This window comes from Echiichthys vipera (genome assembly GCF_963691815.1).
Source record: "Echiichthys vipera genome assembly, chromosome: 3".
Classification (NCBI taxonomy): Eukaryota; Metazoa; Chordata; class Actinopteri; order Perciformes; family Trachinidae; genus Echiichthys; species Echiichthys vipera.
In genome coordinates, this window is record NC_139828.1 from 3558338 (window position 1) to 3585659 (window position 27322).

The 27322-nt window shown below is 46.4% G+C and overlaps 4 protein-coding genes across 5 annotated transcripts in view; 1 reads left to right on the plus strand and 3 right to left on the minus strand.

Annotated features, from left to right (window-relative positions):
• The window catches only part of LOC310945193 (1-phosphatidylinositol 4,5-bisphosphate phosphodiesterase gamma-1-like), a 37333-nt gene extending 36553 nt beyond the window's left edge, over window positions 1-780 (minus strand). Inside the window, exon 1 of the mRNA XM_083911219.1 lies at window positions 1-780. This exon is cut by the window's left edge and continues 253 nt beyond it. The gene's annotated coding sequence lies outside the window, so the exon portion shown is untranslated.
• Window positions 781-3599: 2819 nt separating this feature from the next.
• naprt (nicotinate phosphoribosyltransferase) lies at window positions 3600-15166 on the minus strand. Its single transcript, XM_083911220.1, has 13 exons — window positions 14821-15166; window positions 12464-12591; window positions 12289-12371; window positions 11857-11987; window positions 10518-10633; window positions 10229-10425; window positions 9352-9492; window positions 8512-8596; window positions 8353-8433; window positions 8149-8251; window positions 6324-6484; window positions 5309-5416; window positions 3600-5209 (listed from the first exon to the last, which is right to left on the minus strand). The coding sequence occupies exons 1-13, from the start codon at window positions 15065-15067 to the stop codon at window positions 5123-5125; spliced, it is 1668 nt and encodes a 555-aa protein (XP_083767346.1). The 5' UTR covers window positions 15068-15166; the 3' UTR covers window positions 3600-5122.
• Window positions 15167-16706: 1540 nt separating this feature from the next.
• Window positions 16707-19201, minus strand: cUnh8orf82 (chromosome Un C8orf82 homolog). 2 transcript variants are annotated; one of them, XR_014593155.1, is made up of 4 exons: window positions 18586-19201; window positions 18241-18289; window positions 16859-17456; window positions 16707-16751 (listed from the first exon to the last, which is right to left on the minus strand). XR_014593155.1 is itself a non-coding variant. In XM_083911566.1 (3 exons), the coding sequence occupies exons 1-3, from the start codon at window positions 18748-18750 to the stop codon at window positions 16975-16977; spliced, it is 696 nt and encodes a 231-aa protein (XP_083767692.1). In that variant the 5' UTR covers window positions 18751-19201; the 3' UTR covers window positions 16715-16974. The 2 variants fall into 2 exon arrangements, 1 of the variants encoding a protein (XP_083767692.1); XM_083911566.1 differs by having other exon boundaries at window positions 16715-17456.
• A 1528-nt stretch (window positions 19202-20729) lies between these two features.
• LOC310966578 (MARVEL domain-containing protein 3) lies at window positions 20730-26952 on the plus strand. The gene is made up of 4 exons (XM_083940343.1): window positions 20730-21250; window positions 22765-22879; window positions 23604-23743; window positions 24715-26952. Exons 2-4 carry the CDS (start codon window positions 22776-22778, stop codon window positions 25371-25373), a joined length of 903 nt encoding a protein of 300 aa, XP_083796469.1. The 5' UTR covers window positions 20730-21250; window positions 22765-22775; the 3' UTR covers window positions 25374-26952.
• The last annotated feature ends 370 nt before the right edge of the window (window positions 26953-27322 follow it).

Here is a 27322-nt window from a genome sequence, read left to right on the forward strand (position 1 = left end):
CTTCACTGCATAGCTCCGGGGAGAGCCTGCTGCAGGAGTGACCGCTGATCTGCTCTGGTGCTGGATCCCTTACTGAAGGCACCAGTCACCCAACATGTCCAAACCACTGGTGCAAAATGTCTCTTTAGAACCGGGTTTCACACTCAAACTCAAGCTGGAAGACACTCAGCGGCGAAAGAGTGAAATGTCTGAGATGTGGATCAGGCTCTGGTCCTCTGGAGGGGGAGTGGATCCTGGTGTTATCCTTTCCAGATGCTTCTGGAAGAGCTCCAGTGAAATCCTCTCGGAGTGAGCTCTCATCACCGCTGGACTCAGGTTTCCACCCCTCTGCCGGTCCCTCGGTCCACCACAGAAAAAGGGGGCAGCAGCAGTCCGGCTTTGAAACCCACGCAGCTCCTGCAGATGTGGCTCTCCCTTCTCCTGGCTTTGCGGGGATAGAAGTCAGCGCCGCAGCCGTGAAGTTAACGCCGAGTTATGAAAGGACAAGTCGGACAAATACCCGGAGGTGAGAGAGGCGGAGAGGAGGTCGGGCATCTGCGGGCGCTCGGTGGACACTTCACGGACACGGAGAGTGAATGGGAGCGCACGGAGCCATTCCGCTCTCCCGTCACACACTCCTCCTTCCCGGGCACATTGCACCGAGGACTTGAGGCGTTATCGCGGGCAGAAAGCGTGAACAGAGGCGGGGGTGGTAGTGGTGGTGGTGGTGGTGGTGGTGGTGGTGGGTCGCGTTAGGTGCTCCGGTCGCTCCTCGTCCAGGATCTCTCCCCCTCTGCCTGCGCGTCCGCTCCGCTCCACCGCCAGAGGTCTGGGGAGGAAACGGCAGACCGGAAAAGCTTGATGAGATTTTTTTTTTTTTGGTCCTCTCCGTGCTGAGGGAGGATGAGGGGAGGGAGGGAGAGCGAGAGAGGTGGAAGAGAGAGAGAGAGAGAAGGAGAGGAGGCGGAGAGCAGAGCGACCTCCGCGGGTCTCCAGGAGATCTGCAGCCCGGCTGAAGGAGCGGAACTCGGCGGGGGTGAGGCGCTGGTGACGGGGGTGAGGCGCTGGTGACGGGGGTCAGGAGGTCAAGTGCGGTTCAAACGTCAAAGGTCACGACAGGTCACACGTCATCAGCTGCACCAACCAATCAGCTGCACCAACCAATCAGCTGCAGCAACCAATCAGCTGCGTCCTCTTTGTTTACTTTGTTGGGCTCGGTTAGATTCCTATAAGACTACTACTTTTGAATAATAATAATAATAATCATAATAATACTAATGTTTATACATTCATTCATAATAAATAAGAGCATAAAGCATAATGATAATAAAAAGAATAAATAATAATAATAATGATAAATCAAAGGGGATTAAAGTGTAAGAACAATAATACAAATATGAATACATTATTATTTATAGGAATAATAAATAATACCAATAATGATACTACTACTAATAATAATAATGCATTGATAATAATGATTCTACATTAACTCATAATAAATAATAGAGCATAAAAGCTATTATAAAAATTAAATAATAATAATGATTCTAAATTCATAAATAATAAACTTGGGGGATTAAAGCATAATAATAACAATATTAAAAAAAATCAGGAATAATAAATAATACCAATACTACAACTAATAATGATAATAATAAGTAAACTAAGTAAACAGTATATTAATTCCTGTACAGTGAGAGATCCAATGGAAGTTAATGCATGAACCCTTGTTACTGTGCAGCACTCTAAAGTACATTAACTTCCATTTGTGTGAGCAAATTAAAGACTTTTACGGGTATGAATGACTTCATTTTGGTCTCAGTTCTACTTCCTGTTTGGTTAGGGTTCTCTGCCTCTGTGGTGCAGCTGATGGTGCATCTGTAATTTCACTTTAAAGTAAAATGCATGGATGCAAGACGTGTTTTTGTTTGGAATATGAGTCCATCGTGTTACTGCTACTTATACTGAAGTAAAACCTCTGAGTATTCTCCCGACGCTGATGATGAATATCAGTTAGATCAGGGCTGCCCAACCCTGCTCCTGGAGGGCCACTGTCTTCCGTGTTTTAGGAGCAGAGACCTAAAACACGCACATTCCAAACAAAAACACGTCTTGCATCCATGCATTTTGCTTTAAAGTGAAATTACAGATGCACCATCAGCTGCACCACAGAGGCAGAACACCTTAACCCACCAGAGTGTAGAACTGAGAACAAAATGAAGTCATTCATACCCGTAAAAGTCTTTAATCTGCTCACACAAATGGAAGTTAATGTACTTTAGAGACTGTGAATGTTCTCATTAGTCCAGGTCGTCGTTCTCCTCAAAGCAATTCCAGTCAAAAGCAACTGGACTTGGTTATTTGTCTAGGAAGACGTTTCACCTTTCATCGAAGAGGCTTCATCAGTTCATGTACGCATCTGACCAGGCTGGGACTGGACCAGGACCAGGACCAGGACCAGGACCAGGCTGGGACTGGACCAGAACCAGGACCAGGACCAGGCTGGGACTGGTCCTGGTCCTGATCCAGTCCCAGCCTGGTCAGATACGCTGATGATGAATATCAGTTAGATCAGGGCTGCCCAATCCTGCTCCTGGAGAGCCACTGTCCTGCATGTTTTAGGTTTCTCTCTGCTCTAACACGTTTGAGTCTAAAGATGTTCAAACCTGTGACGAGCTTCAGCTGCTTGATAACGAGCAGAGCATTAGACTCAGGTGTGTTGGAGCAGAGAGAAACCTAAAACATGCAGGACAGTGGCTCTCCAGGAGCAGGGTCGGGCAGCCCTGATCTAGAGTGAGTGTCCTCGCTCAGGAGCAGAAAACACCGGTGTAGACTGTGTGAGATTCACCCAGAGCGTCGTCCACCTCGGTCGGACGGGTGACCTCACAGCCTCCCCGTGTCTAATGGGCTCCATATGTCTGCTGGGTGTATCTGCACGTCATCCAACACTGGTCAGCGGGCAGCCAATCACAACACAAGGAATCACTTCTCGGAGCTGGAAAGGAACAAACGAAGGGAGGAGAGTTTCGTAGAAGAGAGAGATCAAAACAGGGCAAAAGCAAATCACACACAGAACGAGGGAGCAGCATCAGGACGCTGCGTCTCCTGCAGATGCTGTTAAAACGTCTACGCGGTTCACAAATGAACCGTAAAGACGTTTTAAATGACTTTAAAGAAACGCACCTGGAACAGAAAGCTCCATGTGATCGTAGAAAAGCTCTAGAAGACATTCATTTGATATGTTGACAGGATTCAGGCTGACACGAGGTCAAATTCAAGCACTTTCCGAGCATTTCAAGGTGCATTTCCATGCTTTTCCAGCACCTGACAGCTGCGGTAAACTACACATGTGCATACAGTGCAATAGTCAGTATTCATTAAACGTATAATTGCACCCGTTCATCACATTACATCACATGTTACTGTCCTATAAACAACTGACACGATGGTTTGAGCTTTGTACAGGACGACAAATGAAAGGAAAACCAACTCCACAGAAATATAATCAAGTATTTCGAGCATCTGTTCATCAGCAAATGTTGTTTTTCATGCAACAAATGTCAGAAAATGCTGTTTTCAGTGTCAAATATGCAGATATTTGTTACATCATATATGTCACCACCATATAACAGAACATTTCAAACTGTTTCAAGCACTTTATTCAATTTCAAATCTTGAAAACAACACACTAAATTGTGTTTCCAAGGTTTTCCAGCACCCGTCTGAGCCCTGAGTCTGCCGCAGTGAGTCAGAAAAGAAAGGAGAAAGTGTCTTTACTTGTTTTGTTTGGTTTACTGAATGAAATACATTTGATTTTACAGCATCGCTGCAGGACAGCAGAGGGGAAGAGTCTCAAAATCTGCACTCGGAGGCTTTAATACAAACACAAACAGCTGAAGAGAAACAAACACATGTTAGCAAGTCATGAACAGTGTCAGGCTCCTCAACAAAAGACATTTATTACCTATTAATCTTTATAATATAGTGTATAGTATATAGTATAATTTACTTTACTTATTACGCCGTGACAACAGTAATTCATGTCGTTACACTACTCGTTGGATTACTTTTCCATTACACCCCACAAACTCGTTAAGCGCCTCCTCTCTCCTCAGACTGTAGACTTTGCATGTGCGCCTCTGGATGTCGGGGAAATCGGCCATAAGCGCAGAACAAGCAGCTTTCTTTCTGCAGTCTATGAATCATAAAAGTTACACGCTGATGAAAAGCACACGCGGCTCAAAGTGAATGGATCTGGGGATGTGACTGGACTGATTCCAAGTCAGTAAGGGGGCTGACGACAACAGGTATTTGGTTACTGGTTATTTTCTGCAGGGGGAATAACTGAAATATTAGTAATATTGTCACGACGACACTGGTTATGACCACCTGCAATAGTAGAATTACTTCAGGTGGGAGAAACGTGAGGAAAATACAGAATATTGGCTGAAATTAAAGGCGCATTAATCAAATTTTGGTCACTGTGAGCCCAAAAAAGGAAAAACGAGCTGAATAACACACATAAAGGAATAAGTGGAGTTTAAAAAGTGAAGGTTTCATCTCATGTTTGAAGTGTAGTGTCTCTGAGGCCAGATAGTTTCACTCTCATCACGTTACCAAAGCTTTTACAGCGATCAGAAAACATCACAGTCGTGGTTTTAGTCGTTAGTTTTGTATTAAACTGATTCATTAAACTATTAAACCTGTCGTTCAATGTCAGAGAAGTAACAGGTTGCACTGTTTTAATAGTAAAAGTGAAGCTTCTCTCTCGTTTACACTTGGATCACAGACTTAAAGGAGGTAAAGGAGGTCAACGGGTCGTTAAATAGCTTATCTCTGCGTCCACGTTGATCTGTGAATGTAGAAACTGACTCCACAACAGCTTTAATTGGCAGTTTTTTGTTGAAACCAGCAGAAAAAAGGTCCATTAAGTGAAACGGATGCTTCCATGTGTCCCTGCTGGGTTTGTTCTGTTCGTCTGAACCGGGTCCGTAGAAGTTAAAGTCCCCTGTCTTTGGACTTCCTGTAGTACGGCGTTAACTCTGTTAGGCTTCGTTAGGACGACACTCCACAGACGAGAGGCACTTTGGAAAAGAGCGTCAGTAAAAAGACAATAAAAATAAACAAGGAGACGTTTTCTTTAGTTGGCTAAGAGAAAGTTGCTGTTGCTGGAGTTTCCTTTTCGAATCTCTGTGACCAGGTTATGGAGTTTCTCCGACAGCGCCACCTGGTGGGAGAGAACGCCAACGACAACACGAGGTAAGAGTGGAGCCTGTGTGTGTTTGAGTGTATCCAGTGCACATTCATGTGTTTGCGTGGAGCTCACCGTGTACGAGTCTGGCTCCTGCAGCCCCTTGTGCCGAGGGTGCAGAGTCTGCAGGGAGCTCTGGACCTTTGCTCTAGTTTCTGCAGCGCTGCACAGAGGGTGTGTGACCTGCAGCGGGTGGGAGACGCATTCATGAGGACGAAACTCCCACACGCAAGAGCGCTGCCATATCATCTTTAGCAGGGCCCACCCAGTGTGGGGTGTACAAGACCAAGAGGGAGAAATTCACTGTCCATTGGTTACTCACGAGGCTGTTTTCCTACAGAAATAACTGCATGAAAGTGTATTTATACGATTATTACAATAAATAGACAAACATCATTACGTATATGACCATTTAGATAAAAAAAAAGCTGTAAGACACCTTTTCTAAATCACCCAAAGCTTGTTTTCTGCCTCATACGTTCTGTAAAAAAGGTTTTTAATATCCAGATTTTGTCCCTTATAAGCCTTTTAAAATAAACTACAATCTGTTTTGTGTGTGACTGTTTGTGTTATTTAAGGTAGTGATATAGATGTCGTTGTATTAACTGTGGTCCACTGTTATTTAAGATGCTGTGCACGCTGATAGCTATCAAAAGCTATGCTTCTAACTCACATAGAGAACACGCCGGGGGCCCTCGTGTAATCCACACAGAGGAAATTCATCTTTTTTGTGCTTTAAACTCGGTTCTTTTTAACAGGATACAGCACCGTGTACGTGCATTTCCCCTTAAACTTACCACAGTACCTTTCCAAACACACCCACGCAAGATCCTTGAACTCTCTGCTGTTATGGTTCAAGTGTGTAGAGAGAGAGATTGAATACAGATTGTGGATTTCATGGGTGTGTCCTCTCCAAGAAGTCCAGAGTGTCGACTGCTGTCCAATATTTCAAGTCCACAAGGGAGATAACGCACTTTATACAGACTTCCAGTCCGCTCCTGGTGTACGATCACCGACACAACAACGAGCGTCACGAAACAAACACCAGTCTACTCATTTCAACCTCTGCGCAGCCCCGGTGCGTCCTCACCTGTCCTGTGGTGAACACGTCCTGGCGCAGACAGCTGACCTGGGCCGGGGTGACTGAGACACAGGAGTTATCCTCACACCTCAGAGGGTAACAGCTCAGAGACACGCCTGCCTCTGGAGGAGACTCTGCAGCCAGACTCACCAGGTCCAGGAAAGGATGGCCTGCAAGGGTAGAAAAAGAAAAGGGAGTGAGAAGCTGTGAAAGAACGAGGTCGCGGGTCCAAGCGGCCGAAATGTGTTTCCTCAGGGGGGGGGTCTGGAGTCTCCCTTAGAGAGAGGGGGAGAAGTTCAGCATCCGTGGGGAACTCGGAGTAGAGCCGCTGCTCCTTTGCGTTGAAAGGAGCCAGTTGAGGTGGTTCAGGATCATCTGGTAAGGATGAACCCTGGACGCCTCCCTAGGGAGGTGTTCCAGGCACGTCCAGCTGGGAGGAGGCCTCGGGGAAGACCCAGGACCAAGTGGAGAGATTAGATCTCCACACTGGCCTGGGAACGCCTCAGGATCCCCCAGTTAGAGCTGGTTAATGTGGCCCGGGAAAGGGAAGTTTGGGGTCCCCTGCTAAAGCTGCTGCCCCCGCGACTCGACCCCGGATAAGAGGCGGAAGATGAGATGAGATGAAGCTGTGAAAACGTTTCCAGGCGCACCAGCAGCCCAGTGAGGCTGTGATGCTCGTCCTGCACCAGGAAACACTTTTATTCTTACAGCCAAGGCTCTAAAGACGAATAGGATGGAAACACTGTCTTGAGGGCAGTGCCAGTGGAAAGGCCTTTGTGTTGTAAATCAAAAGGATTAAAGTGCGATTCCGGCGTAAAATCCTCCAATGGTGTTTTTCGGCACTTTCATACGTCAAATAAGCCGTCAGGACAATTAACATAAACGATTTACAGAGAAATCAAGGAGAGTCTCTAACAGCCGGACGTGGCTAACAGTGATTAGCTCAGGGCAGTACGGTGAAGGCATTCAAAGGTCATTTTTAACCACTAATGCTGCTGAAAATAACAGCAAACCTCTGCAGCAGCATGAGAAGAGTCCCTACACACACAACAAAGCAGCAGCAGCGTAGTTAGTGAAGCCAGAGTTTATTAAAAGCATCGTTAAAACTGCATCTTATTTCTAACAGCTCCTGTTTTTAACTAGATTTCTCTGTTTTTATCATTTCTGTCACTTTACTTTTCTGATATTTCGGATTTGTTTTTGTATTTTTCAAACATTTTGAGTTTTGTCTTCAAATGTTTTGTGTTTATTCTCGTGTATATTGCAAATGAGGTTGTTCCTCAATATATTAAATATGTAATGAATGAAATATGATAAATTACCTAGAAAAACTATTGATAATTATTAATAGAAACATGAGCAAATAAAACCCCTTTATCTTATTGATGCAAATATTAGATTCGAGCGACTGTGGCTCAGTGGAAGAGTGGATCGTCCTCCATTCGAGAGATTGGCGATTCAATCCCCTCCTCCCCCGGTCCACATGTCGAAGTGTCCTTGGGAAAGACACTGAACCCTGAATTGTTCCCTGTGCTGCGCATGGGTGTGAATGGTTACATTAGATGGTCTGTAGATGTCCACTGCCATCAGTGTGAATGTCTGTGTGAACGGGTGAATGTGACAAACACTGTGAAAGCACCTTGAGTAGTCAGAAGACTAGAAAGATGCTTTATAAGTCCAAGTCCAATATATCATAAAGATCTAATACGTCCATAAAGCAGTGCCACTCACTACACTGCACACATGCAAACGATGGCCTAACACACACGCAGAGACACTAAAGGGATGGTTACCACGGCCGCCTTAAGGCTCATCTACGCGGACAGATCCTCACCCTCAGCGTCCACTAGTCTGTAGACAGCCTTCCTCCCGGGGACAGTGCTCTTCTCTGGGTCCTCACTGATCTTCATCCTGGGCCTCCCTCTCACCTCCACTAGCTGACACACACACACACGTACAAACACAAATGTTAACACCAAAGGAGAGGTAGGGTAGAGTTTGCAGAGACCGTTAAGTGCACGGATGTTTCTTAGATCACCTTGTACACGCAGCCCAGCGAGGGTTGATCCGTGCAGGTGACCAGATGCGTTCCCACGCCGACCACGTCGATCTCATTCTCCTGAAACAGTGACACACAGAACATCAGGGAAACGTCTCCTTGTTCATCAGAAACCGTGGTCGCGTTCACTGAGTCTACCTTCTTGTTGAGCTCCGCCATGCTTTGCTCCGTGATGTTATTGGTCCCCACGATGATCAGAGAGTCGAACGCAGAGATGGAGAAACTGTGAAAACGAAAGGAAGGACAGACAATCAGACGTGTGACACCGCCCTCTGGAGGAGAAAGACATATATCGCCTTCATTGTCTCCTGATTCTCCTGATCAGTGCAAGAAAAGACACAGAGACAAAAACAACTTGAGTTTTTATTGGACAAGGACAAACGTAAACATTTCACTGAGAATATAAGGAAATATTGGACAATAATACAGGAAAGTATTGCAATACTATGAAATAAATGGAATTATTGCACTAAAAATTTAATTATTGCATTGGAATAAATGTAATTATTGCACCCATGTGAATGTAATAATTTTCCTAAAATAAATTAAATTATTGCATTATTATAAATGTAATAATTGCACTGAAATAAATGCAATTGTTGCACCAGAGTGGATGTAATTATTGCACTATTATACATCTAATTATTCCACTCATCCGTCATTAACATCATCAACGACTCACTATGAAATCTTTTAATGTTCTTTTAAGGTTTTATTCTGTATTTACCTGTTGTTTGTTCTATGTTATGTTAAATATTAACTTGTGTTTCTTTTATGCACACGTCTGAGAAACATTTCCAATGCTTTTTGCAATAAAGTTTTTCTGATTCTGTTTCTAATTAATGCTATAAATGTAAATATTGCACTAGAGTAAATGTAATTATTGCTCTAGGTCCAGAGGTTGTCCTTCCAGAGAAAGTCCTCATGTTGTCATTTAAGGCTTGTGTTATGTCATTACGCTCATGGCTCGTCACTCACTGTTCGCTGCAGAGTCTGAAGACACGACGGACTTCCACCGACTGCCTGCAGAGGTCCCCGCTGTCCAGACGAACTCCCACGGGCCTGTAGCCCAGCTCACACAGCGCCAAGGCCACAGCGCAGAAGTTCAACAGGCCGCTGCTGAAATCCCACACACATTTCATCATGTGAGCATGAAACACAAACTGTGACGTCAGGCGTTACTCCTCTGTTTTTACTCTGTTTTTCTGATTGACTTTGAAATGAAATAGCAGGAAAACAGGAAGAATGCAATAAAGAGGGACGTTAAAGAAGGTTGTGTGCTTCTGTGACTTAGGTCGCGCTCACACCGTCCGTCCGTACCGTGCCCCAGGACGTTTCACGGCTAAAGTCTAGTTCCTTTGACCCGTGTGAGTGCTCCTAGGAGCGGTACGGTTCTGACGTCATTTCCTGTGCGCCTGTTGGGACGTAGAAAAAAGAAGGAGGGACCATGCGCGGACATTTCAAACAATGGCGGTGAAAGGTTCACGTTGGTGTGATGCGGAGGTGGAGTGTTTACTGCAGATTTGGTCGATGAAAAGATTCAAAAACAGTCGACAAGACGCACAAAAACTCAGAGGTCTACGGAAAGATCTGGAAACAAAGCCACGCATCGCCATGACGTCATCAATGCGTGTGACGTGTTACGGCGTGATGACGTATAGGCAGCAAGAAGCATTCTCCGAGGCCCAGGTAGTGTGAGTACAAACGGGCCTGGAGGGGGGGACAAGGACCCTAAAGCACGGGGCACGGTACGGACACACAGTGTGAGTGCGTCCTACTACATTATCATGGGAACCCGTTTGTCAGCAGCCACATCATAAAGCCACAGAGCTCCTCCGTATCAAACACTAGTTACCAGCCGACGCTGTAGCTGTCGATCACGGGGAGGAAGTTCTGAGGGTAGGCGATGGCGTAGGACAAAAAGGAAGCCAACTCGCCCTCACGGATCTTCCCAGTCTCCGCTCCCAGAAGCTCACACAGACGACTCAACCAACCCTTCGTCAGTGAAATGACGTCAACGGGATCGCGGTCCCCGTTCACCGCCACCAGAGTCTGAGCGGAAACATAGAACACAGACGTATTATTAAAAGGACACGTGGATCTGGTCACCGTTGACTCTAAAATGACGACAAACGTGGACTCACTTGTGGCCAGACCTCTTCCAGGGAGGTAAAGGAAGTGACGTACGAGTGCGCCATGGTGCCTGCGACGGGGATCCCAAACAGGAAACCAGCCTGGACGTTACTGGTGAGATCGAACCCTGTGGGACAGGTTTTCATGTCAGTGTGTGTGTGTGTCAACATCAACCAAGAGCAGGAGGCAAACACATCCAGGCCTGAGGCAACGCGCCTGAATAAAGATCGTTTTACGGAGCATTTAGAAGAAAAAGGTCGTTGGTTCTCGTTCGTCTGTAATCGTGCAGCTCAGACGTTCCTCTTCTCACCTCGTAACGAGTGTGTGAACACGTGTGTGTGTGTGTTTAGGAACTGGACTCTGTGTTAAACTTTTATCAGATCTTTATGTTCTGACCTTGTCATTGGTTTGTATTGTATCTAATAGCACGTTTTCCCCCTTGTATCGCCATTTAAAGCCATTTCTAAATGTTCTTTGCAGCACGTAGGAGCCAAAATTAGCTTAGCATGTGTTAGTGTTTATGTATTCTGCACACGCTCTTTTGGTTTCTATCATTTCCCTTAATAACCGGCCTCACAGCGAGAAGGTACCAGGTTTGAATCCCGGCTGGGGCCCTTCTGTGTGGAGTTTGCATGTTCTCCCCGTGTCTGCGTGGGTTTTCTCCGGGTTCTCCGGTTTCCTCCCACAGTCCAAAGACGTGCAGGTGTTCGGTTCATTGATGACTCTAAATCACCCGTAGGTGTGAATGGTTGTCTGTCTCTGTTCGTCTCTATGTGTCCTGTGATAGACTGGCGTCCTGTCCAGGGTGGACCCCGCCTCACGCCCGATGTCAGCTGGGATCGGCTCCAGAGTGAATAAAATTGAATTGAATTTTTAGTGTTCTCTTTTTTAAAGTAATAAGTCAAACGCGCCGTATTACGTAGCACGAGTAGTAGTAGTAGTAGCTGTCCCTGACTGGCTTCACTACAACGTGCGGTCGTAGATGGAAGTGGGTTTGAACCGTCGTAGTTTAGTGAATCGATAGTTCTACGTTTCACTTTCATTCGTCATCAAGGTGAATTTTTGCGTTTGCACAAACTCCAGCCTGTCAGAACGTCGAGCCCGTAGTTTACGGGAAAAAGGACCGGAGCGTGTTTTGTGCAGGTGATGAGACGGGACTTTACTGCTGCATCCTTAACAAAAAATGCAGTTGTGAATAATTAAACGCTCCTTTACGTCAGGAGAATTATTTTCCAGGTGATACGATTATGATGGATATCAGGACGGGACGTTGAAGGGGACGTGTGACGGCTGACGGCTACTTGAAGCTAATAAAAAGAGCTCAACAGGATTTTGACACACAACATTCACCTCCAACGTGTGTGTATCTTGAGGCGGTGAGCCCTCCATCTGGTCCCTGAGCCCTCCGGAGGCCCATCTCCAGCAGCTTCCTCTTGGGGCCGGCCGCCAGGCGGAAACGGGCAGCGTTACTGCACACCAGGCTGACGGCAGAGAGGAGACACGGCAGAAAACACGCTGTTTTAAGCCTCATACTGGAGCCATGGTGGAGCGGTGTGTGTGTGTGTGTGTGTGTGTGTGTGTGTGTGTGTGTGTGTGTGTGTGTGTCTTTATCACAGCCATGTTTAAAGCTTGGACCAGGATTAAAGGCCAAAGTGGGAGGAATCATGCCGTGTGTGTGTACTCTCCTTACCTATCAGTGTCTGTGTTGTTGAGTGAGACAGGGTGTGTGTGTGTGTGTGTGTGTGTGTGTGTGTGTGTGTGTGTGTGTGTGTGTGTTGTTACCTGGCGTAGTTGACCAGACACAGTAAACTGGTCTCCAGCAGCTGAACCACAGCCAGCGGACCCGACACCTCCATCAGAGGCACCTGCAGAGGTTTTGGACATGTAGCACAGAGTTATTCCCTCTGAACCTCCCCCGTACAGACGCGCGTATTTGACCTTTGACCTTCAGCCTCACCCTGGCAAACACCACAGTGCCCTCTGGGACGGAGCGGAGTGTGACCCCGGAGCAGTCCAGGCCTCGCAGGAACTGGAAGAAGGCGGGGTCGGTGGCGGGGGGCAGGACTGAGCGCAGGAACTCCACATCTGGATCCAGGGAAACACAACGTTTACGCTACAGCTGGGACAACACATGTGCTCTTACAAAAGTACATGTGTCCTCCGTGTGCCCCGCCTCCCTCACATGACTCACCACACACACACACACACTCACACACACACACACACACAGAGTAATAGAGGTAAATCTAATAAGTAACTAAATCTAATCCAGTGGTTTGGACTGAACATGTCTGAGTCTCTGAGTTTCCTAGCTGCAGTGGTGGAGCGTGACTTTAAAAAGTACTTTACCTGGGTACAATCGAGGTTCTTGCGCTTTACTTGTATATTTTATGCTGCTTTTTACTAAACGTTTACTAGTTCTATAAAAGGTATTAAAGATATGTAGGAATACGTCATTACAAGATAAAGTCCTTCATTCAAAATCCTACTTAAAGTTGTAATAATGTAACATTTTTTGCATTCAAATGTCTGAAAACAACAAGATCTATGTTATATATGTAGTTGAGTGTACTGACATGATCCCCAATGTTTAAAACAATGTTCAAACCAGAGAAATGCGTGTTTTTATATCTCCGTTAACGCTGTAAGTCGCCTGTAAGTGGATTCATATCCTCTTTGTCCGTGTCAGCATCATGGTTTTCTGTAACCTGTCTGGTATCGCGCGTTGGTTTGAGGTGGATTTAAGTGACGCAACGAGAAGCAACTGTTCAGTGTAAACAACATGGAGGCTTCCGCGGATGAGATGAGCAACTATGGAGCAAGCCGCTCGCTACCTCTTGGTTCTCTGGATCCTTCTGTTGAATATGGACCGGGCCTTTGGCTCCTAGAGGACACTTTAACACACGTTTTGGCTCCTAGAGGACACTTTAGCACACGTTTTGGCTCCTAGAGGGCACTTTAGCACACGTTTTGGCTCCTAGAGGACACTTTAGCACACGTTTTGGCTCCTAGAGGGCACTTTAGCACACGTTTTGGCTCCTAGAGGACACTTTAGCACACGTTTTGGCTCCTAGAGGGCACTTTAGCACACGTTTTGGCTCCTAGAGGACACTTTAGCACACATTTTTGGCTCCTAGAGGACACTTTAGCACACGTTTTGGCTCCTAGAGGGCACTTTAGCACACGTTTTGGCTCCTAGAGGACACTTTAGCACACGTTTTGGCTCCTGGTTTCATGGTAGATTAAAGTGAGGAAATGAGAAGCGACTGTTGAGTGTAAACAACATGGAGGCTTCCGCTGATGAGATGAGCAGCTATGGAGCAAGCCGCTCACTAACTCTTTGTTCTCTGGATCCTTCTGTTGAATATGGACCGGGCTCCTGAAATTGGGCCTTTGATCCGTAAATTCACGTTAAACACAAAGGGAAAATCTCCTTTACCCACATGTTGTTTCCTTTCTGAGCTTTGCCTCCACGCTGTTAGTACGTCACACGCTTCAGTGATCTGATTGGTTGGTTTGGCCCGTATGTCGGTGATACAGATGGTTTATCCAATCAGAAACCAGGATTTGCGCCCCTTCCCAAAAGATCCCAGATGGAAATGCAGAGCAAATGAGAACCAACACATCTGGTGGGTCATGTTAGCATTAACTGACTTTTTAATCAGTTTTAAGAGACATCTTTATGCTACGCTGTTGAGCTCTTGGTGGTTTTAACACTAAATTTGAACCAGTACCAATACTTCATATCACTCCTGCACAGGTCAGTGCTCCGATTGGGCCACCCCAGTCAAAAAAGTCTGGATACGCCCCTGCTTTCAAGGAGGAACTGTGAATGCCAGACTAATACTGAGGATTGTATAATATAATAATACTTAATATATTTACTGTCACACAGCAAAGTTGATCTCATCCATCTGAACAGTTCAAAACAACTGTGACAGACAGCGTTAATGCTGTTTTTACAGTTGTTTGCACGCGTGTGAACTTGAGCCAAAGGCGGTCACAGGAGGGTAAGCGGTGTTGGTATGCAGCGTGCTGCTTCACGGACTGATCCTTACAGTACACAACATCACAGCCTGTGTGCTAAAGTTCAGATCTAAAGGTCAAAGTTCAGGGAAATACTCCATCGGCATCCACCTCTGTGAGGGGGGTCGCACGGTGGAGTGTTGCGCAACCACGACGCTATGCGTAAAAGGCGTTTGGATGAAAACAATGGCGATCGGATGAAAAATGACACTATGGTTAAATCAGTGTTGTCATGTGATAATGATCGCGTAGTGATCCGAGAGACGAGCCCCCCGTCGCAGTCCTCACCTTCGTCCGTGAAGCGGAAGCTGCGCAGGAACAGCAGACAGTCGTGCAGCCCGGCGAACAGCGAGAAGCCTCCGCCGAACGGGTTGTCCCTGAAGAACAGCTCGAACACGGCGGGCTCCTGGTGCCGCCCGGTCCGCCAGTACGCGTACGCCATGGTGAACTGGTACAGGTCCGTCAGCAGCGGAGGGACCCGCTCCCGGATAGACCGCTCCATAACCCCGCATGTGTTGCTGGACGGCGCTGCCATGTTACCCAAGCCCCGCTGCTGCTGCTGCTGCTGCTGCCGCTCCTGCTGCTGCCGCTGCTGCTTCTGCCGCCGCCGCTGCTGCTGCTGCAGGGTTCACCGGTGCAGCCGAGATCTCTGGGACATGCAGTTCCTCCAAAGCTCCACTGACTCCTTCTCTCGCTGTGGCGGAGACAGAGAGCCTGGAGGCACGGGGGAGGAACAGGAGTCATGCGGACTAAAACTATCCTGCAGATCCAGTTCTTCCTTCCTTAAGCAAACAGTCGCTGTGCAGAAGAGCAAAGTCAGGAGGCCACTTAAAGGTCCCGCGTGCTGCTCAGTCAGGCTCATACTTGTATTTTTGTTGTTTACTAGAACATGTTCACGTGCTTTAATGTGCAAAAAAACACATTATTTTTCTCCTCCTGTCTGGATTTAAGGGGCGACATGGTGGAGTGATGGTTAGCACTGTCGCTTAACAGTGAGAGGGTTCCTGGTTAGAATCCTGGCTGGGGTGGTTCGAGTTCCTGTGTGGACCATGAATGGAGCGTGGACTGGTGGCTGGAGAGGTGCCAGTTCATCTCCTGGGCACTGCAGAGGTGCTGTTGAGCAAGGCACCAAACCCCAACTGCTCGAGGGCGCTGGTCACTGGCAGCCCCCTCGCTCTAACATCTCTCCATTAATTGCATGTATATAGGTCCTGTCTGTGCATGTGTGTGTGTGTGTGTGTGTGTGTGTGTGTGTGTGTGTGTGTGTGTGTGATTGAATGTCCCTGTTGTGGGACTTCATCAAAGTACTGATAAACTAAGTTTTGTTCTGAAAACCACAAATTAAATCAGCCATTATTCATTTTCCAGACCAAATTTCCCTCTGCTCTTCTAAGTTTGACCCAGAGTTTTTAGAAAGTGCAGAAATCAAACACGGTTTTAATCATTAAACAGGTGACATGGAGTTTTACGGCAGGTCAGGATGATAAATATCACACGTTTTGAGACTTACACCACATGATGTGATCCAGGGAATCTTTGTTTGAACTGCAGCCTGATGAGGAGAGACACCGGCCAAAAACACTCTGCATCATCAGTTAAAGGTTGAATATGGAGAATGAGCAGAACAGCGCCATCTACTGTCTCAAGACTGTCGTAATAACAAAAACTATTTGAGGAGTCGGGTTGCCAGGTTGGTCAGACCCGGCCCAGTAGCTCCAGGAGACCGGAGTCTGTTTGAGCCTGTTTGAACCCGTCCCCTCCAGAAAATCACAGCATCAAAACAAGGATTAGAGGAGTTTGACTGACAGTTAGCGTTAGCTGTTAGCGTTAGCCACTCCAGCTAAGTGCAGATGAAAGTGATGTTAGCATCCAGGAGCAGCGTAGCCATGTGGGCGTGCGTTTGAATGGCGTTCCTCTCCTTTCTCTCAGTCCATGGAGTGAATGCTCGGCCTATAGTGACTCTGGTTGTTGCCCGTCTCCGCTCACTCAGCTGCTGGGACAAAGAAGCAGCTGCAGGATCGGCTAACTCCATTTCACCCAGTGCCAGCCTACAGTAGCTGCACCCAACAACAGACAACCCTGGCAACCAGCAACGCCCAACGCTATTGGCTGCTACCATGGAAACAGAACGGGACAGAAAATCATTGTCAAACCCCAAAAATTTGAAATATTAATTAAATTTTAAATATATTTATTGATGGAGAAATGATACTTTCATTCTGTACCCCTCAAAAAAAATGTTTAGCTTTTAATAAAGATTCTAAATATTCAACCTTTAATATCGCACACATCCCATAAATGAGGATATTCACACAGTAACGATCACACTGTGATGTCACTGTGGGAACAACGTGGTCGTCTTTTCCCCCCGCCACGACGGGACACCGGTGTCTTCTGTGGACAGCATTTTAAAACCTACGGCGCACCTCTGAGCAGTTCTGGTCATTGTCCCGGTTCGTCCTGCTGCCCGCTGCCCTCCTCAGGAGCGGGGAAGCATCCTGCGAGCTCATTGGTCAGCGTGTGCGTCTGTCCCCCCCAGAGAAAGTGCGTCGGCTGTCCCGATTGGACGTGCTCAGGGGCATAAACAAAGCACGGACTGAGCTCGATGGCCAGAGCCGACCTGACCAGGCCGACCCCCCCTCCGTGCTCTGAGCAGGGGTGGTAAACCCGCCCGCTGACGGGGTGCATGTACAGCGCCTCCGGGCGGAACGGGGAGGACAGCTTCTCCGCCCCGCCGCAGTACGACAGCAGCTCCTGCTCTCCTGCGGGACTCTGCAGAAGGTGGGTGAAGACCAGGGGACGGTCGTCGCAGCGCACAAAGTTCCTCTCCCTGCCACACAGGGACAGGAAGGGGAAGTCGTCCTGGTAACGGCCACTCTGATTGGAACGCAGCCGACTGAAGAAGAAGACCAGGAACTTTTTGTCTGGAGATTAAAACAAAACAACAAAACTGCTGAGAGTTACGGCCACAGAGGGATCAAGCAACGAACAGAAGATTAGTCTGATCAGAGATAAATGGAAGGCATCAGCATCGCACTTAAACCCACAGTCATGTTTAGTTCATAAAGGGCGACACAGTAACCGAACGCATCTCTGTCCGTTCTCCTTGCACGTAAAACATATCACTCTTGTCTTTCTCTCTTTTGGATGTTCTGGGTTGTTTAAACCTGACAGTATCCTTTGCAGAAGTTTTTACAGCATCTGTGACGTATCAAAGAGGCGTGACACACAGCTGGATTAATTGGCAATTAAATGGCGACTCATTTTGTTAAAAGCCTGTTGCCTCATCTTCTTCTCTCTCTCTCTTTCTCTCTCCTCCTCTGCTCGCATCTCAGGAGGGAGGGACCAAGACTCGAGGAAGGAGGCGAGGAAAGGAATCAAGGATGTACAAAATGAAATGAGAAGAACCGTCCGTGTGATATTGACAGTGTTGTCTCTTTTGAGAGAGCAGCAAACCTAATGCTGCATCTTATTCCAGGTTGTGTGTTGTGCAGAGATGGTGAGGAACACACAACTGCCCATGGCAAACACACACACACACACACACACACACACTTTGAATTAATTTGTGTGCCTCTTACACACTTTAGTTAAAGCCTATGACGTAAATTTGAGATATGCATAAGTTCCGCGGAGTGAAAATGCATCTGAGTTGATTAATAAGCTGTTAAATAAGTTATTTCTGCATCGTGTGTGTTCATGTTTTACCTTTGAAGCAGGTGACGAAGTTCTTCACTTTAGTGTCATCGAGGAACAGCTGTAAGACACACACACACACACACACACAGACACACAGACACACACACACACTGTAATACCTAACCACGGTGTTACATTGTGCATTGCTTTTTCACCACGGCAAGAGAAAATACATAGCCTCACTGCCCTAAGTGTGTGTGTGTGTGTGTGTGTGTGTGTGTGTGTGTGTGTGTGTGTGTGTGTGTGTGTGTGTGTGTGTGTGTGTGTGTGTGTGTGTGTGTCATGTCATGTCATGCTAACAGGAGAATATGTCATGTAATTATATTTCAGAAGGGTTTGATAGGTTTGGCTCACCTGTCCCTGGTGGTCAATGTAGTAGAAGTACTCTCGGATCCGCGGCTCGGGGCTCTGACCCTGGATGTATGTAGCGGTGGTTCTGGAGGCGTTGTAGCCGGCGGGGAGGCACCGTAGAGCGGCCAAACCTCTGCAGCCGAGAGCCGCAGTCCGGAGGAACAACATGCCCGAACGGGAGCGACAGACCCGGGGAAAATATGTTCCAGAGTACACGCGGAGACAGAGAGGAGGACCCGGGTGTTACTCTCTGCTCGTTCTTGCCCTCATGTTGTTGTTTACAGAGCTACAAACCGGAAGTACTTCACTGTTGCAACCGCGTCAGTTTTTGACGATCGCCCCCTGCTGGACATTCTTCTTCTTCTGGATTTGATTGGTGCCTGGCATCCAGCTTAAAGGTGCATTGCCGCCACCTATCGGACTGCCTACTGGACATTCACAAACACTCACATATTATAAACTATAGTACACATTATTCTAAGTGGGTTTTCACTGATTTATATATATATAAAAATATATATTTAAAATATATTTCTCCGGGTTCTCCGGTTTCCTCCCACAGTCCAAAGACGTGCAGGTGTTCGGTTCATTGATGACTCTAAATCACCCGTAGGTGTGAATGGTTGTCTGTCTCTGTTCGTCTCTGTGTGTCCTGTGATAGACTGGCGTCCTGTCCAGGGTGGACCCCGCCTCACGCCCGATGTCAGCTGGGATCGGCTCCAGCACCCCGCGACCCCGACAGGGACAAGCGGTTGAAGATGAATGAATGAATGAATATATTAGTATTTATTTTTGCCTGTGTATGCAAGCAATTTCAGTCAAAAGCAAGTGGACTTTGTTATTTGTCTAGGAATGATTTTTATTTTATATATTATATATATTATCAGAATCAGAATCAGAAAACCTTTAATGTCCCGCAGACGGGGAAATTCTTTTGTCACAGCAGCAACAGAATATTACAAAATAAGATAAAAAAATAGCAAAAATAAACAATGAAGTTCAATTTAAAAAGGGAAGAAATAGAAATAGACATATGTACATATTCACATGATATAGTGCAGTTGTTCTTGGTTTGTTTGTTTTGTAATAATATAATATGGAGTGAATAAATATGAGTAAATATGACCAAATAGTGCAAAAACAGAAGTGACCTTAGTACAGACATATTGCACAGTGCAGGGTACAGGATGAGGTCAATAGTCTATTGGGAGCAGTGCTGATTGTAAAGTCTGACAGCAGCAGGAAGGAAGGACCTGCGGTACCTCTCCTTCACACACTTTTGTCCTTGTCCTCATCCAACAACCGAACCCCTCCTTGTTAGGATCAATAACGGCGTATTTGATGTTTTATAAGACAGAGAGATGCACCAAAACCTCACTGGAGAAGCTGAAACTAGGGCCTGTTTGGTTCATGTGTTGGTTCAGTAATGACCTCCACAATGTCTGTTGCACTCTGTCACATTTAGTTAATTGTCGGGGGCGGTGTTGCAGTCACTCTATCGCACCATTGTGACGAAAAGAGAGCTGAGCCAGAAGGCAAAGCTCTGGATCTACCGGTCAATCTTCGTTCCTACCCTCACCTGTGGTCATGAAAGCTGGGTCATGACCCTAGGAACGAGGCCGCGGGTCCAAGCGTCTGAAATGTGTTTTCTCAGGAGGGGGTCTGGAGTCTCCCTTAGAGAGAGGGGGAGAAGTTCAGCATCCGTGAGGAACTCGGAGTAGAGCCGCTGCTCCTTTGTGTTGAAAGGAGCCAGTTGAGGTGGTTCAGGATCATCTGGTAAGGATGAACCCTGGGCGCCTCCCTAGGGAGGTGTTCCAGGCACGTCCAGCTGGGAGGAGGCCTCGGGGAAGACCCAGGACCAGGTGGAGAGATTAGATCTCCACACTGGCCTGGGAACGCCTCAGGATCCCCCAGTTAGAGCTGGTTAATGTGGCCCGGGAAAGGGAAGTTTGGGGTCCCCTGCTAAAACTAATGCCCCCGCGACCGGACCCCGGATAAGAGACTGAAGATGAGATTTGATGTTAGCTTTATTCTTATTTGATTGATGTTCTTATGCTTATTGTTACTCTGACCCTTTTGCCATCTTTGTATTGAAACTGTTGCACAATAATTTCCCTTGGAACATTAAAGGATTGCTTCATCGGCAGCTCATAGTGGGTTTTATCAGTAAGCCACTGACCTATAAAATATGAATTAATGAGCCATAAACAGTGGGAGCAGCCTGCAGACTGTGTAAGAGCTTGGGAATGTGTGAGTCCGAGCAGAGGCATGTTAATAGTGTTGAGTTGAACACAGCAGGGCTCTTCAGGGAGCTGCATGCATGTAAATCTCATTCCTCCACACACACACACACACACACACACACACACACACACACACACACACACACACACACAGAGATAGATGTTAGCAGGCCCTAAAACAGAGAATAAACAGAGGCTCCTCCGGCCTGACAGCACACAAAGCAGCTGATTCAGAGGAGCTGGTAGTAGCTTGTGAAGCTGGGACAAGATCCTCCCACCTACCTGAACCTGTCGTCTGTTATTCTTCCTCTTCCTCCTCCTCCTCCAGGTAGGGTGGAGCAGTTTCTACCTGGACCGGACAGTGATTAAAAAAAAAATGGCGTTATAGACAGACTTTGGACTGCTTTCCTCGACACACACTCACAGTAAGTGTATCTTTGATAGTTAACGGACGATTCAACACTTTGTTTCAAACGTTTAAAGCTAATTAAACAAGCTGAGGTAACTTTAAAGCTGTCAGACAGACCACGGAGCCGTGTTATTCCGCCTTTTGTTGACCGCTTCTGAAACTACAAACCTGTTCCACCGTTTCTTGCTTCCTTGTTACGAAAAGTGTATTTCTGTCGTTTTTCATCTCGTATTAATACTCTTTGATGGTGAAAATAGCTTACGTCACTCACTCTGTTTGGCGTTCCAACGTAAGCTAACGTCAACGGTTTGTTTTAGTTGAAGCTAACGTTAAAAAACAAAATACTATTCATTACAATGCCATTTGAATCGAAACTGTTTCATTTAAAAGCTTCCGTGTAAAGAAAAGTGTGTTTCTGTCTCTCTTCATCACGTATTAATACTCTTTGATAGTGAAAATATTACGTCATTTACTCTGTTTGACGTTTACGACGTCCTAACCTAAGCTAACTTCAACGGTCGCTCGGTCCGTTTTAGTTTAAGCTAACGTTAAATAACAAAATAATATTCATTAATATACCATTTTGATCAAAACTGTTTATTTTAAAAGCTTCCCTGTAAAGAAAATTATGTTTTTGTTTTTATTTTATCGCATATTTATTCTGTCTGATGATGATAATAATAGCGTACGTCATTTACTCTGTTTGACGTTTATGACGTTCTAACGTAAGCTAACGTCAACGGTCGCTCAGTTTGTTGTATTTGAAGCTAACGTTAAAAACCAAAATACTAATTATTGAAATACCATTTGAATCAAAACTGTTTATTTTAAAAGCTTCCCTGTAAAGAAAATTGTATTTCTGTCGTTTTTCATCACGTATTAATCCTCTTTGAGAGTGAAAATATTACGTCATTTACTCTGTTTGACGTTTACGACGTTCTAACTTAAGCTAACGTCAACGGTCGCTCAGTCTGTTTGAGTTGAAGCTAACGTTAAAAACAAAAAATACTATTCATTAAAATACAATTTCAATCAAAACTGTTCATTTTAAAAGCTTCCTGTAAATAAAAATGTCTTTGTGTTTTTATTTTATCACGTATTTATACTCTCTGATGACGATAATAATAATAGCGTACGTCATTTACCCTGTTTGAAGTTTTTGGCGTTCTAACGTAAGCTAACGTCAACGGTCGCTCAGTTTGTTTTATTTAAGCTAACGTTAAAAACCAAAATACTATTCATTCAAATACAATTTAAATCAAAACTGTTTATTTTAAAAGCTCCCTGTAAATAAAAATGTCTTTGTTTTTATTTTATCACGTGTATTTTATCATTTACTCTATTTAACGTTTATGACGTTCTAACGTAAGCTAACGTCAACGGTCGCTCAGCTTGTTTTAGTTGAAGCTAACGTTAAAAACCAAAATACTATTCATTAAAATACCTATTGTACGATGACTGCTTCTAATAAAAGTAACTTGTGTTGTTTAAAGGTAATTTCTGTGTCCAAACGTGTCGGTTGCTCCGCAGGTGACGTTACTATGAGCCAGCCGTCCCGCTCAAACCGGGGACACCGGGACAGAAACGGAGACCACCGACATTACCGGGAGTCCCACGACGACAGGCGTCCATCACCGGACGACAGGTGTGTTTCTCACTAAATGTGATTAAAAAAACACTGTTTTTAATATTTAACATGGTGTTTTTTCCCACCTGTGTCCTGAGGTCATACGTGAATGGGCTTCAGTGCTGGTTTAAAATAATATATGTGTCCATTTAAATGATTTAACCCTCCTGTTGCCCTCAAATTTGACTAACACGTTTATTCTAGGGGTCAATTTGACCGTTAAACATCTCAAAAATGATCATAATCAATGTGTGACTCAAGTTAAGTCGGGTACTTTATGTTTTTATTTAACAAAATGAAAAAGGGGGAGAAGTTCAGCATCCGTGAGGAACTCGGAGTAGAGCCGCTGCTCCTTTGCGTTGAAAGGAGCCAGTTGAGGTGGTTCAGGATCATCTGGTAAGGATGAACCCTGGGCGCCTCCCTAGGGAGGTGTTCCAGGCACGTCCAGCTGGGAGGAGGCCTCGGGGAAGACCCAGGACCAGGTGGAGAGATTAGATCTCCACACTGGCCTGGGAACGCCTCAGGATCCCCCAGTTAGAGCTGGTTAATGTGGCCCGGGAAAGGGAAGTTTGGGGTCCCATGCTAAAGCTGCTGCCCCCGTGACCCGACCCCGGATAAGAGGCTGAAGATGAGATGAGATGATGACATTTTTCTCTGTAATTCCAAAATACGCTGCAATCCTAAAGAGACGTGGTACAGATGCCTCCCTCAGTGTCATCATGCGTGTGTTTCTGTGTCGCAGGGCGTCCTCTCGACCTCCGTACTACCCCAGAGAGGCCGACGCTCCTCCTCCCAAACACGTGCGCGAGCGTGACGCCCCTCGAGTGGAGCAGCAGCAGCAGCACCACGAGTCCAAATGCACAAACATCTGCTCCAGGAGAGGTACGTCCTCACGCCTCACAGCTGGACCTGAGCCGCTGCGTCACAGGGCGGGCTTCAGTCTTAGCTCAGTACTGGACCGACCGGTTTTCCAGTGTTTACACTTTGGCAGAGAGGTTTTTAATGAATGACACTTATCACCTGACACCTGAGCCCCGTGCGTTAACCCCAACCCCCGACCTTTCCCCTGTACTTCATGTCACAAAAGACTCCGTCCACCAGGAATGTTAATTACCTGGTATTTTAACTCGCTGTCGGAGTCTTTTATTAAAGGAAAAAGCTCAATAAGTTTCGGTTCCAGCGTCTGAAATCTAAGGATTTGTCGCTTTATTGTGTTTCATATTGTAAATGTGATATTTTATGGAGGTTTTTAACTGTTAAACACACAAAACACTACGTTTAAAGACGTCTCATTTGGTCAAATTCAATGATAAATGAAGGAACAAGTTGCAGATGAACACATTTGCAGCCCTGCTGATAACAAACATACACGTCAGCACTGATGTGTTCACTCAAAAGTCACAGTTACAGAATAATTATACGTATTTTCTTTATCTCCATTACTTTGAAGGTGTGTATTGATCTGATCCCAGCACTTTTTTTTACTACAACATGTTACAAAAGCAGGGTGTAATACTCATTTTAGACATTTAATCAAATGAAACGATAAATTAATAGAATACGTTAAAGATTAATCGTTTAGATAATCGTTATCTGAAGCTCTACAGATGTACACGCACGCATGTTTACTTCTAGCAGAAACCTAAACATACAAGCATGAACCTGAAAATGAGCAGAATACGGGACTTTTGAGGTTCTTCAGACTCGTACGGTTAGTTCACTGTATTAGACGAGTGTGTTTTACTGTCATACACTCATTTGTTTCCACGTCCGTAGGCTGAAGGAACGTCTCTATCGTGCTCTTACGCTGTGATCTCGTTCCTCACCTGTGTCTGTGTGTCTCCTCCCCTCAGGCATCGTGCTGATCTGCTCCGTGCTGACCAACGCCCTGGTGCTGATCTGCGTGGTCGCGGCTCAGATGGTGTCGTCGGGCATCTCCTCCATGGGCGGGCTGGGCGGCTTCAACATCAACTCCAACTTTAACCTGCAGGGCACCGAGCTGCAGAAGGTCCGAGACCTGGACATGCAGTACAGCCAGATGAGGGCGCCGAGCATCTACGGCGGCATCCCCTTCAGCCTGACCTTCGGGGTGCTCTCGCTGCTGTTCGTGGTCGCCGGGAGCAAACCGCCCCACCTGATGTCCCGGAAGCTTCTGTACGGAGCGCTGGCGTTCCAGGCGGTGGGCGCGGTGGCGTACGTGGTGGCCGTGGGGCTTTACCTGCACTTCGTCATGGGGGTCAACGCCACGGACGTGTGTCAGCAGCGCGAGAGGCTGTACGCCCGCAACGGCTACACCTGGATGAACTGCGACGTGAGCGGAGCGGACGCAGCCGTGGCGCTGTTCGGGCTCATCACGGCCATCCTGTACACGGCCGGCACGGTGCTCACCGTCCAGACGATCCGAAGGGTCAGGCGCTACCTGCAGGAGGGGAAACGCAGAGAGGCAGAGAGACAGCAGGCGAGAGGAAACCCCCAGAGAGCTCCTCTGAGGGCCGAGACCACCTCCGTGTGACGCCGCGGGGTCCTGTAAAGCAGGATTAGCGTGAACCGGCTGCGTTTGGGCTCAACGGAGAGTTTCGCACCACACGGAGCTGGATCACCTTTATCAGGGTGAGATCACCATGGAAACAGATGCTGCGCGGCCGACCGGCTCTGAGGCAGGTTATGTTCAGAGCATCGGATCGTCACGATGAAGACTTTACGATAATGTGACGAGCAATAACAGCGAAAGAGACGTTTTTTACACAGGTTTTTAAAAACTACAGAGCTCCGGATTATTTCTGTCTTCCCTCCGAATGACTTTGCAACACTTCCTGCTTCCACTGACGCAGAAACCCTTTTGTTAAACATGAACAAATACATAAAGAGAATGACCTTTCTCAACATCACACGTAGCTCCAGGAACAAAATGAATCCCAGCGTGACCTTTGCGTGATAATCCCGTCAGAGATCGAACCGTGTGAGCGACGCGTATAGCTGCCTGTTTTATCGTAGTACATTTCCTTCATGCTTCCACACTCTTATTCCTCTTCTTCTCTGTATTCCTGCAGCTCAGGATGACGCAAGGTCGAGTGTTTAACCTTTTTTTAGACTCACTGAGACGACAGACATCTGAGGACAAACATCCGCGTACACCGTAAACTATAAATGCGACACTTTGGGGACGACGCTTCGCTGCTTTTGACGGTTTTTAAGCGCTCACATTCTAGTTGTGTGATGTTATAGTGCATATTTTCCTGGATACACAGCAGTACAGTTCATTAACAATGGATTTAAATCGCAGCATCTCATGTCACGGACACTCCACTCACTGCTGCACCTCACTGGGTATCCATTTTAGTGTCTGGGTCACAAACGGGGTTAAGTGAAGCGGTTAAAGAAGTGTCTTCAGCGTTAGTTAATAATCCAGGTGAGCCGGGAGGATCAAAGAGAGCCAGACTTAAGTTTAACTTGCTTTGTGACGCCGGTCCAATCTGTGAGGAAGTTCATCTCCAACTGTTTTGCGTGTCGGATCAGACCGTGTGAGCTCAGCAGGGGTTTATATAAACGTTAGCTAGCCTAACTATCAGGGCTGCAACATTCAGTTATTCATGACTGTAAACGTGTGGAATTTGGTGCTTCAGAGCCTAAAGGCAGTCGCCCAGTCGGCCCAGTCTGTAATCCCTCCTTGGACAGACTTAGGGCGCACTCCCACTGTGCCTCCGTCCCGTGCCCCGTGCTTTAGGGTCCTTGTCCCCCCCTCCAGGCCCGTTTGTACTCACACTACCTGGGCCTCGGAGAATGCTTCTTGCTGCCTATACGTCATCATACCTCTGAGTTTTTGTGCGTCTTGTCGACTGTAGAAGTTAAAGAAGCGTCTTCAGCGTTAGTGAGCCGGGTAGATCAAAGAGAGCCGGACTAAAGTTTAACGTGCTTTGTGATTTCCAAGTGTCTTGTGTGTCGGATCAGACGGTGTGAGCTCAGCAGGGATTTATATAAATGTTTTTAACATGTTTAATTAATGTGTGTTTTTATATCAAAGCGTGGCGTCATAATGAAAAGTGTTTGATACTGAAACTGTTCATGAATGTTCAAATTAAACCTCCATCAATGTGATTCTACTCAACGCTTCTGCTTCTGATTACAAGCACGAGAAAGACCGAGATGCACATGAAATGAACTGAGATGTGATGTTTTATATATATATTAGAATATTTGACCAAACTGGAAGTAAATTAATACATATGTTTAAATATCAGGGGCAGGTTTTGCCTCTCAATCATGTCTTTTAGGGGCGGATTGAGATCTTTGGGGGCATAATAAAGGCTTAATGTCTGAGACTGTACTCAGTAAATAAAAATTGCACTTACACAGCCTCTGGGGGGCAGCAGAGCAGTCTGTTGTGGTCTGTGTGTCCGCTCCAGAGGCGCCCTGCCAGCCATAACCTCACTGCTGTACGTGCCCCTCTCTGCAGTCACACAA

Bases quoted from the DNA above. Each gene is read 5' to 3' on its own strand.
- naprt (XM_083911220.1), bottom strand. From the start codon at position 15,067: ATGGCAGCGCCGTCCAGCAACACATGCGGGGTTATGGAGCGGTCTATC. The intron at 11,988-12,288 runs GTAACAACACAC...CTCTGCCGTCAG, and splicing joins TGTCTGGTCAACTACGCCAG to CCTGGTGTGCAGTAACGCTG. The intron at 8,597-9,351 runs GTGAGTGACGAG...TCGTTTTCACAG, and splicing joins TTCAGACTCTGCAGCGAACA to TTTCTCCATCTCTGCGTTCG.
- cUnh8orf82 (XM_083911566.1), bottom strand. From the start codon at position 18,750: ATGTTGTTCCTCCGGACTGCGGCTCTCGGCTGCAGAGGTTTGGCCGCT. The intron at 18,290-18,585 runs GTGAGCCAAACC...TGTGTCTTACAG, and splicing joins ACATTGACCACCAGGGACAG to CTGTTCCTCGATGACACTAA. The intron at 17,457-18,240 runs GTAAAACATGAA...TTTAATCTCCAG, and splicing joins CTTCGTCACCTGCTTCAAAG to ACAAAAAGTTCCTGGTCTTC.
- LOC310966578 (XM_083940343.1), top strand. From the start codon at position 22,776: ATGAGCCAGCCGTCCCGCTCAAACCGGGGACACCGGGACAGAAACGGA. The intron at 22,880-23,603 runs GTGTGTTTCTCA...TCTGTGTCGCAG, and splicing joins CGTCCATCACCGGACGACAG to GGCGTCCTCTCGACCTCCGT. The intron at 23,744-24,714 runs GTACGTCCTCAC...TCCTCCCCTCAG, and splicing joins AAACATCTGCTCCAGGAGAG to GCATCGTGCTGATCTGCTCC.